This window comes from Mus caroli, chromosome 2 (genome assembly GCF_900094665.2).
Source record: "Mus caroli chromosome 2, CAROLI_EIJ_v1.1, whole genome shotgun sequence".
In the NCBI taxonomy this organism is placed as follows: domain Eukaryota; kingdom Metazoa; phylum Chordata; class Mammalia; order Rodentia; family Muridae; genus Mus; species Mus caroli.
Window position 1 is genome coordinate 79,671,537 of NC_034571.1, and position 14,505 is coordinate 79,686,041.

At 36.2% G+C, this 14,505-nt stretch overlaps 1 protein-coding gene across 1 annotated transcript in view; it reads right to left on the reverse strand.

Moving 5' to 3' along the window:
• LOC110289969 (fatty acid desaturase 2-like protein FADS2P1) overlaps positions 1 to 14,505 on the reverse strand; it is a 38,207-nt gene that overhangs the window by 9,600 nt on the left and 14,102 nt on the right. Inside the window, exons 3-5 of the mRNA XM_021156410.1 lie at positions 10,806 to 11,003; positions 8,980 to 9,081; positions 2,945 to 3,070 (exon numbers count right to left, since the gene is read on the reverse strand). Of these exons, the coding sequence (XP_021012069.1) occupies positions 2,945 to 3,070; positions 8,980 to 9,081; positions 10,806 to 11,003 (426 nt within the window). The remainder of the gene's footprint in view (positions 1 to 2,944; positions 3,071 to 8,979; positions 9,082 to 10,805; positions 11,004 to 14,505) is intronic.

The following is a 14,505-nucleotide window of genomic DNA, read 5'->3' on the forward strand; positions in this document are numbered from 1 at the left end:
GGTGGGTAGGGGAGTGGGAGGGGGGTCAGGGGGACTTTGGGGATAGCATTTGAAATGTAAATGAAGAAAATACCTAATTAAAAAAAATAAATTGGAAAAAAAAATAAAGGTATGGTAGAATTCTGCAAAAAAAAAAAAAAATAAAAATTCTTATCTAATAGAATATAAAATTAGTTTTCCTTTTGTGATTTTTTAAAAACTCTGAAATGTTTTCCTTTTATGTGCAATGTTAATTTCAAAATCTATATTTCTGTGGAGCCTTTAAGCTCTTCTTAAGACTGTAGTGCTTAGAGCCTGGATTGAACATCATGCACTATCTCTCCCCCTTCATCCAATGGATGCTTATTAAATGTTTTTTTTTTTTTGATAAAAAGGACATACATGATCCAGCCTGTCTATCTATCTTTTATCCTTTATATTCTCATCATAGATTTCAATTTCATCTTAGTATTTCTAAGTCATCATGATAGTATATATAATATTTTTACAAACATCTTATATAATTACTCATGATGTATAACTATAAGATTCCATTCATAAACTAGAATTTGGTTCACTTGTTGGGTTTTTCCTTGGTCAATTTGACCTGTGCTCAGGACACAATGGTAGCAATTACTTTGTCAGGAGACACAGCACTGACGTTTGTATATCTCTAGTATGTAGCTGACATTCATTGAAAGCTTACATGAGAGCATGACAATTCACACACACTCGGTTCACCCTCTGACTCAACTACAACACTAGAGAATGTCTTCTACTCATTTTATTCAGTTGTTCCTCCCTCTCTTATATACAGGTATCTTCATTTATCTCGATCATGCAGTTATCTTCTCATTTTGTTACCATAAAAATGAAAAAGTATGAGGAAATATCTATAAATGCTCTCAAGTCTCCAAAAAACTAACTAGTGAGAAATGAGAAAAAGGGATAATGTGGAACATACTTGAGACTTGGTAAACGTAGATAGACTGGCTGAACAATACAGTGAAGAAGGACAGTAAGTCTCTCTGGACATAGACAGAAGATATTGAAGATTCATTCAATGTGGGTTAAGAACATTGTTTGAAAGAAGGGTTAGGAAGAGTTTCAGGAAAGATATATGAAAGGAAAAGCTCATAACTCAGAAGAAATACCACTGCTGTGCAGCTACACCACTGAGTTTCAGAGATGGAATAACTGTAAGTCATGCTTTGAACTATAGTGTCTATGAATGGCACAGGTAGCTTTTAGAATTTATAGAGGTGGCTTCTGTATTTGTGAAGTGTCAGCATGTACACTAAGCACAGCTGTCTAGAAGGTGCCTTAGATGGTGCTCCATGGACAAACTTCCTATGCTCAAGAGAGGATATCACAGACACCAATGTAACACTACTCTAGTGATGAGCACACAAGTCCACAAGCATCAAGGGAATCAAAGTTTTTGTAGAGCTATTGTCAAAAGCAATCAATTTGTGATAATAGGTAACATCATTTTTTTTGAATTTATATTAATTTTTTTAATTAACTTTGTAAATCCTTTTTTTAAATTAATTAGTTATTTTCTTCATTTACATTTCCAATGCTACCCCATAAGTTCCCCAAACCCCCCCCCCCCCCCCCCCCCCCCCCCCCACACTACCACTTCTTGGCCCTTGCGTTCCCCTGTACTAGGGCATATAAAGTTTGCAAGACCAATGGGCCTCTCTTTCCACTGATGGCCAACTAGGTCATCTTCTGATACATATGCAGCTAGAGCCATGAGTCCTACCATGTGTTTTCTTTGGTTGGCAGTTTAGTCCCAGAGAGTTCTGGGGGTACTGGTTAGTTCATATTGTTGTTCCACCTATAGGGTTGCAGATCCCTTTAGCTCCTTGGGTACTTTCTCTAGCTCCTTCATTGGGGACCCTGTGATCCATCCAATAGCTGACTGTGAGCATCCACTTCTGTGTTTGCTAGGTCCCGGCATAGCCTCACAAGAGACAGCTATATCATCTTTAACACATATATTAGCAAGAACCTTCGTTTTCTACTTTACTTGGGGCAGAAATAAATCCGTAAAAGCTAAGAAAAGAAAAATTTCTAAAAGTTACACAGTCTTTGGGTTCTGTGTAAGACAGGCATAGACAACAAACAACAAGGATGGAATCACATTTTCTAATACCCCAAAGTTCTAGAAAATAGAGACAGAGACCTGTGTTGAAAGTATGTGATTTTCAGGAGCTACCATTCTCCTAGAGGAGGGATAAAGCTTTGCTTTAATCAGTATGCCTCTTTTGTTTAAGAAACACTCTATTTTGTATAAAAATTTAGTAATTTAAATAGTCTCAAGTAATTTAAATAGACTCAAATTGAGATTTTAAAGAAAAATCCATGACTGAAAAATTCAGCATAACACTTAAACAGTCTAGGTTTTGAGTGTCCAAATTGTGCGTGAGATTACAGGCATCATTGGGCAATGTGGTTCATATAAAGCAAACACACCAAAATGAACATGAACTAAAATAATATCGCTTCTTTGAACTAGACTAGAGTGAGTTCAGTTAACCAGCGTTGAGATGTTTGCAGCCTAGTCTTAACCAAATGCAATGAAATATTTTCTCTCAGTGAGCATCTCTCCATCTTGCTTTGAAAACTAATGTTGGTCTTCGTCGCCTGATTCTACTGCTTGAGAATTGTTTATGTTGCCTCATAGATAGTGATAAGCACTAGAAGTGAACCTATCATTGGGGTTGCTCAAGCAGGGTGACACAGGTTATTGTGTCTTCTGCTCTGGGAGCCTGCACTAAGTGACCTTTATGGTCAGAGAGTCATCACTCGTAAAATGCTTTTATCCTTAAAATGTCAGATCTATATATGGACATTAAAAGGGAGAGAAGAGCTTTGAGAACCTTTGTGATTATCTTTCTGTGATAAGGGGCCACTTCCAGGGATATTTTCTTAATGTTGATGGTAGTGTTAAATGCACCTTTATAGGCTGAGTATCTCCAAGCAGAAAAAGTGGGCCCACATCAATGTCTGGATCCTTGGGGTAGATATTTGGTTTAACATGATGTTGGAAGTGTCGATAATTCCACCAATCAGCTGACAGGCCCTGAGGAGAAGACAGAACTCATTAACAAACAGAAAAATTTCCCCCAAGTCACCCTCATTGTTGGAGTGTTCTGTATCTTCAACGTGAAAATAAGAGATTTGGCTTCTCTAGTTGCTGCTGCTGTTGCTGCTGCTGCTGCTGGGCCACAGGATGACTTATTAGAAAAAGGCAATTAGTTTAGGAAGAAGGACTTTTCTAATTCAAGAACACACTGCAAGCTAAAAAGAACAGGTGAGAATGGAAACAATCTCCTCATCTGGAATGGTTTTCTAGCCTTCTTGTATAAGAGCATAATCTAAGAAATGATTCTGAAGGTAGATGGAACAGTGATTTGATTCTTATTCCTATTTGACACATAAACGAATCTCACAGCCAAGATTTTAATTATTTCTGGGAGAAAAGTGGCCCTATATATGAGACTTCAATGAATATTTCAAAGAATCATGATTTTCAAGTGTTCTTCCTGGAGAAATATACTCAGATCATTGTAAGTCCCAGCTCAATGCTCTCCTATAAAAATAAATGAGAATAAAAACATTTTTGCGGGTGCCAAGCTAGAATCATCTTTGATTAAGCTGTTAGTGATGTTTTCTCTCTTACTCTAAGTTTGAGAGTTTTAATAAAGCAAAAGATTATGAGGTCTCTCAATCTGCTTTCATATACTGGCTTTTAAATGCCAATGTGTAGGTTTTACAATCCACTCATCCTTGTTGAAGCTCAATTCCAACTGAGCGTGGTGACACTTAGTTCAATGGATAGCTCAAGGAGATATAATATTGACTCTTTGAGAAACCCAATTTCTTCTCATTTGTGTCAATTGATTATAGAAAAATAAATAGCAATAATATTTTATTGCATATTTACCATGTCTTAATAATTAATGTATACATATTTTACATCAGCTCTGTCCAATATGAGCTACTAACTGTATATGGTTAGACAAATTATGTCTCAAGATTCAATTTGAAGAATCAATGTAAAAATTAAAGACAAAATATTTCACTAACTTTTATGTTAGTCACAGATTTGAGCCATAATATTTTATCATATTATAGCTATAAATAGGCAGTTTAAGTATGACTATATAAAATTTAAGGTGAATGATATCATTTAAATTTTGTTTATTTTGGAAATTTTATACCTCAACATCGTATCTATCTACACCATACTAAACCCCCAACTACTCTTGTGTCCCCTACTCTCCCAAATTCATGAAAATTATTATTGTTACATATATACACATGTATATATGTGCACACCTATACACTTAATACTCATATGCATACTTATATAGCCTACAGAGTCCATTTAGGGTTATTCATATGTACCTGTGTTGAGTGCTGATTACTTGTGTCTGAATAATCTATGAGGGAGCTTGTCCCTGGAGGAAACTGATTCTCTCTCTCTCGATCACATATAGCTCTTTATCTAGGGGTAGAACCTTGCAGAATTTCCCATGTCCATATTGTCCTATCCACTGGTGTTATCATTATGCTGGTATCGTTTAGATAACCTTATTGTTGAGAGTCTGTGAATTCATTTTTCTTGTTATGCCTAAAGGACACCATCGAGAAGCAGGCTCCTTGGCCTTGTGATGTCATCTTCATGTAGCTTATATATTATTTCTGCCAAACATGATGAGAATGATTTGAGAAAGTTGTAAGCATTAGCCCCACTTTCCCATAATCTTTCTGGAAGCTCTAATATGAGACATAATGATTATCTACCACTCACAGACATAAAGAGTGGGACATTGTATTCCATTTCCCTCCAACACTCTCTAACACTTTTCCAGTGGAAGATCGAGCTCCGGTTTGTATCTGTTTCCTGACTGCCTCAGGAGTCACTTTCCAGATATCTCCCTCTAGGATTGCTTATGTCAGAGTTGTGTTCCATTACAGTCTTTCCTACTCCTGTCAAGTTATACTTTTCAGGTTTCACATCCACTCTCTTATTCACTCATTTCCTATTTATTTTGAAGCATATCAGATTCTGATCTAGGTAGGTACCTGTGATGCTAAGTAAGACGTGATGTGAGAAGGTTCCCACGCTAGCCATATACAATCTGATGGGAACAGTTGACAGCCAAACTCAACATGATAAGAAGTGGTTCTCTTTTAAAATGATCTCTTCCCACAGCTGATATTTTGGCCTCTTCTATCAGCTGACTGTACACTTTTAGGCAATGACTACCTGTGGTAACTGGTAACATGGGAGACAGGTTTTAATGCACAGTAAATCAGAGAACAGATCTTAATACCACAAAGCCCTAGAGGTTAGAATGGTGGCTAACATAATGATGGGTGTGATCTAAACAACCAGTTCTACCTGAACCCCTGTGTCTAGAAAACACTCTTACTGGAGATGAAGGAGATTTTTTCATGAGCAGGGGAGGAATTTTACTACCATATGTGGCTATCCTGGGACAGTTCTACACAGATCGTCCTTAGGCCAGTCCTTATTCCTAAGTTATGCCCTTCATTCAGTGCAGGAAAAAAAACCTAGTCTTTGGATTGAAGTCAATTGGAACTTAAATTCTTGCTTGACCATCTACTAGGTGTATGAATTTGGAAATTTCCTCAACCAGGAAATGGATGTAGTTCTGCAAGATTACAGGAAGTAACTTCCTGACATCTCCTCTTCCCTCCCACCAGATTATTTTAGGATATAGTCATGGGCTGTAGTCAGGCCAGGTTGTAATCCCAATTTTCCTGCTCCATTATCTCTATCATCATACTGTATTCTTACTATTTGGAAATGTTCATATAGGAAGATCTTAGAAAAAGTTACATGTCTATATCAAATGTTAGGGCCAGTAGTATTTTTAATTTAATTTTAAAAACCTCTTTGGAATACTTGTACATATAAAATGAGATATGAACATGAGAGTTAAGTATAAACATAAAATTCATTTGTCTCATATACACCTGATCCTGGGGATATATTTAATTAGCATTTAAAATAATTTTGAGAGAATTGAAAGGAAGTTTCATGGTATGAAAATTTCTATTCCTGGAACCATCTTGGTGTTAAAAATATTTAGATTTTGAAATACCTCATATTTGGTATTTGATCTTTTAATTAAGAATACTCAATCTGTAATACATGAGAATTCAAAATATATAGAGATTTCATTGTTCATTTTTAGACAGGGTATTTGAATGTCTGTATACTGTGTATGTTAGAACACATATATGAACAAACACATACATATGTGCATACACATAGGCACACATGTATACACACATGCACTTGCACACAGACACACACACAGACACACACACACACACACACACACACACTGAATAATAACTTCAGTGCTATCCATGATTTTCTTAGTTGTAAGGGAAACTGAGGTTAAGCCTAGTTTTGAAATTTAGAATTGTAATGATTGTAAGAGCAGGGGATGTTGCTGCTTATAATTTTTGTTGCCATCTCCTTTCCGCCTACTTTACCACCCCACAAGTAATTTTCTCTTCTGTACATGTTGAAGCCTACATTTACCTTGTTCATGAATCACTCACTGGCTTTGCTAGCAAAAAGGCAAAGCATTCTGGCTCTGCTTTTAGAACTATTTCCCATTTTCTCATTCAAGTTAGGAGTCACCAAAGATATACATTTCAAATCATAAAACTATCTTTTAGAGATGTAGTATAGAAAGACTTATGTGTAAAATTGGGTTAGTGGGAAAACATTGACTTTAAAAGCAACAAGCAAGGGTGGAACTCTCTGGAATTAATTGGGACCAAACCTTGGTAATTGGTGCCAATTACCTTGAGGAAAAATTTCTTAATTATTCTGTCTTCTGAGCACAGGGGAGGAAACACGTACACTTCACTACCCAAAGCTCGTAATGATAGGGAAAATGCCTTTATTTTTATTTTGTGATATTTCAAAGTGAATTCAGAAAACTCATCTCCTTAGCAATGGTGGCTACAAGCAAGGAAGAAAATATATCTAGAAATTATCTGATTAAATAAATAGTTTCATACAATGTGACAATTACTTCTTTGTTTTGATGGGCAGACATATTTCTAATAGTAACTCAAAGTTGAATTCCATTGCTTAGCCTAGTTATGGCTCCATATAGTGAATGATAGTGGCTAAGAGCACGTGGTTTCTGTAAACTAATCATAGTCTGACTTATAATCTAGGTATTATTACTATCATGATCAAACATTTTTCTTATTTAGTTTGGATCCTTATTTTGGTTGTGAAAATATTGTTCCTAATATTAGCAGCAGCTGACATGACTGTTTCTGGGCATTGTGTTACACATGACACACAAGTATCACATATAGCTGATAAAAATCCCACAGGTTAAAGCTTTTATCTATCCTTCTTCATTTTTTGTTCAGTGAAGAAATTAAGTTCAAACACATTAAATAACTTGTTCAAAGTGACCCAGTTCACAGGAGTCTGAGTTTCAGTGCAAGAAGGTTTGTTGTTGGAATAGTAGTTCTCAGTACTGGCTCTAGGTTAGAATCATCTGAGATGAGCTTCACCCTTACTAACACCCAACCCCCACTGAAAATAAAATAAAATAAATCATGTTTAATAGTCTAGGCATGCCTACATTTACCAAGATTCTCAGTGTCCTTCAAATGATAATTCAAATTGAGAACCCCACTCTGGCCTACACTATTCACTACTGTGGTGTTAGTTTCTCTAATTAATCATTTCCTAGACATTGCTTAAATAGTCAACCCCTTTGAAGACTCATTTTATCTGAAAAACAGGTATAAGGTAATATTCATCTCGTGAGTCTTACAGAAGTCTTACAAGCATTTCTAGGGAGATTGCTCTGCACTTGGCATCTGGCAAATTTTACCATCAAATTCCTGCCCACCATCCATTATCACTTGCTGCCCATGGCTGCTGCTCATTGCTCTCCAATGTTTTGGCTCCAGTACTCCTTTACTCCACTAATTAGTTGCCTATTTTTAGTCTGGGAAACCAAGTAGCCATCTTTAAGAAGTAATATAAAGAGACAGTATGTTATGAAAGAAAAAGCAATATGAGTGGGTTCTAGCTTTTCCTAGGAGGCTCTAGCTTGAGTGGGAGAATTTGTTTGAGATTTCTTGACTGGAGGACATTTTCTCACCTTCTGAGCCAGAGTACATGGTAAGAAAGATGTACATAGTTAAAGAAAAACAGAGATGTAGCTTATCTCCTAATGTTACAGGATGCTAAAGGTCAGAGACAGACATGATGATCTTGGGATGACATACTGAGCACTGTCAGGGACCAAATCCCTTAACGCTGCCATCCTACCACATTGTTCCTTTGTTCCTTCACTCATTCATGCACAGAAGCTTAGTGAAGAACCGTGTCTAGGAACTCACTTGATGCTACATAAGATAACACATACCCTTTTCAGAAAATAATGTCAGTTTTTGTTATTAGTTCTTGCTTTTTGCAGAAGTCTGAGTTTCGTAATCCACCTTTTAAATGGAATCACCTAACCTTTTTCAACTATTCTTTTATCTTATTTGCTATTTGTCTTCTGACATTTTCAGTCTCAACCTTTCATGATTAACTAGGTCTGCTGAGTTCTCCAAGAAAAAATTTCACATCCATTCTAAGAAGATTCCTGTTCATGATTTTATAGTGCATAGCTAGATATGAAGAATTTGTATACATTCCCTAGAGCAATGCGAATTGAGCCAAATAGTTGATCAGAGTAATAACAATAACAGTAAAAACACTAAACATTTTCCTCTTAAACTTTAACAATTTGATTTTGCTATGTGTTTTATGGTGTTATATTAAATATTATACGTATATAACTTATCTTATAAATACATGTTATAACAAGTTTTGCTGCTTCGAGTACATAAGCAAGACAAAGCAACCTCTGTGTTAGGGAGTTGCAATCAATCTTCATCACACTTCCCCACATCCTTTACCTTGAGATGACACATTACAAATTTGTGCATTAGATGGTTCCACTTGGACTTCTTAAACATGGAAAGGTGTCCTATGTCATGTTGTAAAAATGAACTTTGAGCCTAAGAAAGAAAAGGCGGTTAGAGAAGTTACAAAGAAGGACTATCAAGCCCACAAGTAGATTGCAAGCCTAGCAGAATATTGGGAGACCTTCTTTGAGCTCACTCAAGTTTATTTTCAATCTCCTTCATATATCACTATCTCTATAACCTCTATCTATATATTTGCAACTGGTTCTTCCTGCCTCAAGCTCTTTCATTGTCACTCTTTGACATCTTCTGTGTTGGAGTAGAAAGACCATGAATAGGCATTAGTGTCTAATAAGTTTGGGATCTTCAATACTTATCAGAGCTGATAACTCTGGTCAAGTTATACAGCAGTTTTGATCCTCAGCAATCTGTTTGATCCCCCCTGGGTATAATGTCAAACTCATAAGACTGTCATCTAATTTACTTACTGTAAAGTGTCAAGTTAATGCTAAGTATGAAATGAATATTTGTTTCCAAAAATTACTTCCTAAAGAGTAAAGAAGTTTGACTTTTCAAGAAATATATTGATGTAAAAATTCTGGGATTTGGAAACATTACTCTTTCATCTTTAGAAACGCTTCCTGAGTTGTTCCACTGAGAATGAACTTTCCTTCTGGTTTCAGGAGCCTGTGTGTCCTTTGTTGGCAGTGCTTCCCCCCTTTTACTATTCAGTGTGTTCAGTTGGGCGGTTCTCTCAGTCCTGGAGGACACCTTCATTAAGAACAAGGAACGTGGAATTTCCTTTTATATCTGTACAAATCCTGGGCTCATATGAGGGCACAAGTATTTGGACATGCATATATAACTTAACAAAGATTCATCAAATGCTCCGATAAGTGCCAGTTGCTGATGTTATTTATGTTGAAACGCCTGTGTTATTTTATTCTTATATATTATGATGTAATTTTCCCTTGAAGAATTCATGGGTTGATGTATTTATAAATGTTAGTGGATTGATTAGTGAAAGATAGAGGTTGATGTGATATGGCTGAGGATAGAATTTTAGTTATTAAAGTCAGGATAAAATAGGGGGAATAATATCAATTGCCATTTATTTAACCATTACCATATGCTAGATGCTGTGCTAGCTTGTTTAAAAATTAACTTGCTTAGTTTTCTTCATAATAATTCCATTTTCACTGTTGTCGTCAACTAATAGATGAGAGAACTGGAGTCCAACACTTTGGAAAGCTATTAAAGCTTATGAGTAATATGAGTAATATGTCAAGATGTGTACCAGCACAACTAAGTAGGATAGAGAACATTACAGTAGAGAGGACAGAAAGGATGTAGGAAATGGAGCATGAAGAAGAGAGATGTGAACTGTTGTCCTCTGGATATGAAATACATGTTACACACATGAACACACAGCAGCTATGGTTACAACCAGAACACGATCAAGCCAGTTAAAAATTACAGCACCATTCTAGCTGAGAGGTTACTTGGCTTCTGGGAAAGGGAGAATAAATTTAATTTGTAGGTGTGGCCACTGGTCGTTTTCAAGTCTTCCAATGGCTGATTCCAAACCCCTGTGCATATGGGCAGCTCTAATTGGACATCATGTGTTAAAATTACCATTTAAAAGGGAGGACATGAAGTTGGCAGGAAGATGAGTCATATCCTGAGTGGACAATGACGGGTGAATGTGATCAAGACATGTTGAATGCATATGTGAAGTTTTCAAGTGAAAAACAAAAGGATCACAACCCTCAAGCTTCTCTCAGAGGCCACTCTTGTAGCTCAGGGCAACTGCTTACCTGAGACACTGTAAGAAGAAAGGAAATAAGTATTGTAACAATCCAGCCGCTGCCAAAATGACGTAGTATTAGCCATGCTGAGACTTCCAAGATCAAGATCTGGGCAAGGTGGAGAAAGAAGAACCACAGATTGGCACTGAACATGTTCATGGCCTCTAACGTCTTGCGCAATTCACGGAAATCTTCCACCAACTGTGGCTGTGAAGTGAATATTCAAGGTTGGAATTAGTTCATTCAGGGGACTGGGAAGATAAATGAATGCAAGTAGCCACTTATTAAGTTATTAATAAATTATTTTTCAATATGAGTGTATTTGATTAAAATTGAAAACCAATGTCCATGAAGCCTAAATGAGATGTTGAAAAGGTAGGGATAACATGTTTTATGGGTAGGAAAGAATGAGTTGCAATGAGAAAATCTCTCCTCAGCTCCTAAGAAGGGCAGGTAAAAGCAATTGTTTCACGAGCTGGGGGATGATTGCAATGTGGGGGCAGCTGTGATATATGAAAGTCCAACAGTTGCTTTTGAAACCATCACTATTATTCAATTGACAACTGAGTTGAACTCTGTTTCCATTTGGGAGGACACACTGTTTGTGGGAATATGTATTGCCACAGTTGCTAGTACAGTGTGCAAGTGATTTTCCAGTCATCAGTGATTTACTGCATACAAGTGAATCATTACAGATTGAAGTAGGCCAGAACAGTGTGTTCTGGGTAGATTAGCTTGTGGGATAAACTTTCACAGACCTTCTTAGTGGATTCCCCCCAGAACAAGATGATCAGCCTCAGTCTGTTTGCTGGTTAGCATGGTCTCAGTACATGGATATTATACATTTGTGCATGAGTAAAATACGAGCATTAGTTTGCAAACTTGCCATATTGTTCTGGAGGTTGAGCAGAAACATTCTTGGGTTAATGAGGACAGTAGTTGAAAATCACAACAGTTCAAAATGTGAGTGGGGCAGGAGAAAAGTAGCAGGGTTTTAGAGATGTATAAATGGAATGTGGAAATAGAAATGAGAGATCTGTAAAGGAAATTCCAGATACCAGGAGTCTCATTTTAAAATTCCTATGTGTATCTTTAAAATGTATTTATTATTACAGTACATTTGAAGGTTGGCACATATGTCCTATGCTTGAGGAAGGCAGAGGACAGCCATTGCAGAACAGTTTTATTTTCTTGCACATTTATGCTGGTTCTGAGGCTCAAACTCATGATGTTATGCTTGCTCAGCAAACTCCCTTACCTGCTGACCCATCTTGAAGGCCACCAAAGACATTTCAACAACCATATTATCTACTTATGTATGAGTAACTGGTGCCTAAAACCATAGATTTATTATTGGATGGCCAAGAGGAATAGAAATAAACTTATTTACATTTACATTTATTTATGGAAAATTCAATGAAATTCACTTTGAAGCAAAGAGTTAAAATTAAAACAAAGGATATTTGTCTAATATTTCATTTGAATCATATCTTTATTCTCATGGATAACTTTCCAATCAATAGATTTATACTTCTAATAAGTGAAGGGTTTAGGATGTGGAATTTTGCAAGCAACATCTTACTCCTAATTCTTCTCAGGGTGGTTCAAGGTTGGCTTTAGTTCTCTTTCATGCTCCAGTGTTTAGGCCTGCATGGTTATCTCCTACTAAAATTTAGAGATCAATACATTCATTCATATAGAACGTGCTGTCATGTCAAGACACTTCATATTCAAAATTCTTTCTCTTATATACAGAGGAAGAGGAAGATATGAAAAGTGGGGAAGAAGGAAGTTGGAAGAAGATGGAAGAAGTTTTTGAAGGATTCTGAAATGTGTGAATGACTACACAGTTGACTCTTTTATCTACAGAGAAAATACTCAGATATTATCAATGTATATCTGAGATAAAAGATAGTCCCATCTCATAATCAAGAGGATTTCTAGGGTAAATGGGTAGGTGATCACACAGTTTGAATAAACCAAATAAAGAGATGATTCTTTACATACTGCTCTGAATAATTGAACACATATGCATTTGTATTTTCTAGAAATTTTAGGGAATTTTTTGGACTTTGATTCATGATAGATCATTGAAATAATATAAAGTGAATCTTGGGAAAAAGGAAGCTACTGTGTGCTGTTTTCAGCAACATACAGTATGTATCCATTTCACTGGTGAGTGCTTTTCATCTAGGCATGAAAAGCCTCTTCTTGGGGGCGATGGGTAGATGAATAAGAAGTATCACAGAACCTAGGTTCTGGGTTACACAATCACCAAGCTGTGAAATTCCTGAAGTAGCATATTTGTTTAAATAGATTTCCTAATTGCTAATGGCTATCACATTATTTTATGTGTGTGGGTGTACCTGTGATTAATGGAACTTTTAAAGGACCCACTATCAGCCCCAAATGCTCACAAGCCCATATCCAACTCCCATCAAACTTTGAATTCTGGTGGCTATCGACAGTTTTGATTAGCCTGTGATATTAATTTGTCTCTAGGATTTCTCCCAGCCTTTTCATTTTTACTACAATTAGAGTAGAAGATCACTGAAATTCAGAAGAGCAACTACCTCAAAATGATTAGCAAGCCAGCGACAGATGCTGGACTTAAGTCCACACCTCCTGTCACCCAGTTTTACCAGCCTTTTATAGTAGTAACCCCAATAGTTATACAGATATCAACTCACAGTCAACTTTAACTCTCATAGAAGAACAATAGTTTAGATAATGATAACCTTTCAGCTCTCAGAAGTCATTTGAATTTGCTTTGTCTTTTGGAAACACTTTAAAAATAACAATTAATCTTTTAAACCTAGGGTCACCAGCTGAAAGTGGTGGGGACATGTGTGGAGGTTGTAAGATTTGGTTCTAGCACCATTATGTTCATAATAATGTTAATATCTTTATTTTAGAGCATTTACTGTATTTTAAACACTATTTCAAAAAATGTGTGATTTTTTTTCTATTACAGTCCCAATAATTCAAAGATGTGGTGATAGTGTTACTATTTTCCATGAAAAGATACTGGGATACAACAAAGTTTGAGAACTCGATTAAATGGGTTTGAGATGAGGAGGGTTAGGGTGAGACTCTGCCATCCGCTCTCGGAGTCCAGTCTTCAAGATAAAGTGGTGCCACCAGGTACACAGCTATGTAGGATGCATGTGTGTAAAATGAAACCAAGTATTACTTCCAGATACACAACAACTTTATTTCCTTAAGTAGTCTCATTTTCTGAGTCAACTCTTCAGTTCTTATCTACTTCATAGCACTATACGACACAGTACTTTGTATAAATGACTTATTGAATATCAGACAGATTTAAGTTTCTACAAACATAAATTTCAAACAAGTGAACCATTTGTTATTAAATAAAATTCCTTTAGATTTTTTGCAAATACATTCCAGCAAAATTTTAGTCATGTAAAAACATTAGAAGACTGTATAAAACAGCCAAACTATTAAAAAAAAATAACACCTATCTTGGGGAACAGTTAGGAAATTGAGGCTAGAGAGAAGTGATTTCAAGCCCCATTTCTTTGATAAAGTAACTGTGTATAGAAAGTAGTTTATTCTTCATGAATGGTAATTTCCCTAAACATAAAAGGACCGTGGTTAAGATTTATTTGTATCTTTCTTTCAACAGATAATTACTGAGTATTTTCTGCATGTCTGATCCTAGGTAGGCAGATTGGAGGACACAAGA